Raw genomic sequence first — 2,589 nt, 5'->3', positions numbered from 1 at the left:
TCTGAAGAGAATCCTGTTCCAAACTCAAGTGAACTGTCATGGTGCCGAAAACGCAGAACATACTGAGGAACTCCACCAGGAACTTGTTTGTACCAATTGACATAATATCCATCACATCTCTGAATGTTGCAGCTTAGAACAACTTGTTGTCCTGCTGAGACTTTCTTGATAGGCTACTGGGTCAATGTTATCGCTGCATCAACACCTGACAACACATGAAGAGAAACAGTTGAATCAAAAGGTTTGCATGGACCATCTTTAATATTCTGAAAAGAATCTTACATGTTAAAGCAGTAATGAGACTGCAGACGATCCCCAGCATGTTGTCAGTTTGTGGTATAAATGTTTTTTATTTGTGTTTTTTTTCTGTGTGGCAGAATGGTGAGCAGGTTGGACTGAAAGGAGGAGAGAAACGGAGGCTTTTAAGGACCTTGATGGCATGAGAAGTGGAGGAGGAGGAGATTCATATGAGTCTAATAAGCATGTTTTAATGGAAAAACTCAGTGTAGGTTTTTGCAAAGATTATACTCCTACCAGACAGTGAGTTTTTTTGTTGTTTTATTTGTTTAGTTCGAAAATATATTTTCCTAATCCCAAATGATGACGTCCATCTTTGTATTACTGATAAATCATGTTGACATAAATGCCTCAATAATGTTCATAAGTACTGCAAATTAAACTTCTAGATGTTTCTCATGGTTATTAAAATTGTGGCAGTACTGTGGACAGATGTGGGATAAAGCTGAGCAGTCAATATTCTGCAATATGTAGGCAGAATAACAAATATTGATTACACCGAAAGAACATCTATTGCGGATTTCTTTACATTTTCCATTTCTTTTCCCAGTAAGACATGTTATAGCAAATTGAAACAGTGTTTTAATGAGTTATAATTCTAACATATGAAGGAAATCTTGCAAAAACATAAAACCTTTTAGAAAGTATGTAGGAGCAAAAGTTTGAATCAATATATTTTTTCAAGTCACCGTATTGGGTAACACTTTATTTGAAGGGGGGTGAATAAGACTGTCATGACACTTTCATAAACATGACATAACACATGGCATGAACATGAATAAGCCCAGGAAATCATTACTGTTTAAACTTTACCTTTAATAACATAAAGTTACCTAATTTTTAAAGTGCAATCAGTAATACTTTTATAACAAATTTATATCAGTAATGGTTTCTTGGTTAATGTCAAGTTGTCATAACAAAGACATTTTGAATAATGTCAACTTTGTATTAAAAGTGTCATAATTTACCGAATGACGCTTTATGACAACAGTCATAAATATTCATGAAGGCTTATTCATGTTCATGACAGGAGTTAATGACAGTGTCATGTCAGTCTTATTCAACCCCCTTCAAATAAAGTGTTACCCAGTATTGTTATCTGTTAAATTGTCAATTGAGTTACACTGGACCTCTAAAATCCAACAGTTTACATGGGGTGTCACAATTTAAACAAACAAGTACAAAAGTGCACAAAGAAGTAAACAGTGAAATATATAAGAAAAAATTAAAAAGCAGAGACTTCCAAAAATGATTTATGAATGTCTTTATTTTTCACTCCAGCAGTTCTCCATTTGTCAAAAAGCAGAAGTGTTTGTGTGGAGGTTTTTGTCATGATATGAATCACTGTGATACAAAATTATTGACAGAGCCATCCCATGTCTTACAGTAATAAACTGCAGAGTCTCGCTCTTCTACATTGTTGATTGTTAAACAATAATTTGTTGTGGACTGATGAGTTGATGTGAACTTTGGAGATGAAAACCCAGAACCATAGCTTGGTGAGCTATAACTCCGATGAAAATTCAGCACAAACTGAGGAATTTCTCCAGGAATCTGTTTATACCAACGAGCAGCACTGTTAGTAACAGTCCCCAGGTTACAGTCCATGGTGGCTGTCTCTCCTTTCCTCACTGTCACAACAGGAGGCGTCTGGGTCAGCACCGTCACACCACTCACACCTGTAAACAACAAGATGACATGAAGTCACAAGAAACACAGACTGATAAATCCAGCTGAGCTTCAGTCTGCTGTAAGTCATCCTCCTTACATGTTAGAGCAGTGATGAGAGCGCAGAGGGTCCCCAGCATGTTGTCAGTGTGTTCTGAGAACGATCTTGAAATGTGTAAAGTGACCTTACTGCTGACAGATGAGAGAGATAAGAGGATGAGGAGAGGATGTGCTGTAAGGAGGCTTTAATACAACACAAACTGAGAGTGACTGACAGGAGGAGGAGCTCTGAAGCTCAGAGTTTGAAAGACATTTTTGAATCAAATATGTTTTCTTGAAGACACAAAGATCGCTGTGAAAGATGTTGAGAAACCACAATCTGTAAATGAATAAACAAAATGTGTCAGTATTAGTCTGATAAATACTTACACCATTACACCTGTATGCAGATTAAAACTTATCATTCACTGTTTTACCATGATAAACATTTGTAGATTGGTTTGATTTTTGCAGTTTTCACCATTCATAGGAAAATAAAGCCTAAGGCTGCAGGTTCACTGTGCCTCATGTTAACTGAGCTCTGCAGTGAACGGCTTTAACTGAGACTGAGAGTTTCCAACATAC

General features: G+C 36.6%; 1 protein-coding gene across 1 annotated transcript in view; it reads right to left on the bottom strand.

Annotated features, from left to right (window-relative positions):
• Window positions 1-2,263, bottom strand: part of LOC106946635 (uncharacterized) — a 7,184-nt gene extending 4,921 nt beyond the window's left edge. The window contains exons 1-2 of the mRNA XM_015031098.1: window positions 2,066-2,263; window positions 1,657-1,976 (exon numbers count right to left, since the gene is read on the bottom strand). Coding sequence (XP_014886584.1) covers window positions 1,657-1,976; window positions 2,066-2,105 — 360 coding nt within the window. The 5' untranslated portion in view covers window positions 2,106-2,263. The remainder of the gene's footprint in view (window positions 1-1,656; window positions 1,977-2,065) is intronic.
• Window positions 2,264-2,589: the final 326 nt, after the last annotated feature.

Source organism: Poecilia latipinna, unplaced genomic scaffold, assembly GCF_001443285.1.
Source record: "Poecilia latipinna isolate Pla-1442-1.1 unplaced genomic scaffold, P_latipinna-1.0 Scaffold198, whole genome shotgun sequence".
In the NCBI taxonomy this organism is placed as follows: Eukaryota; Metazoa; Chordata; class Actinopteri; order Cyprinodontiformes; family Poeciliidae; genus Poecilia; species Poecilia latipinna.
This window is presented reverse-complemented; position numbering and strand designations above follow the sequence as displayed.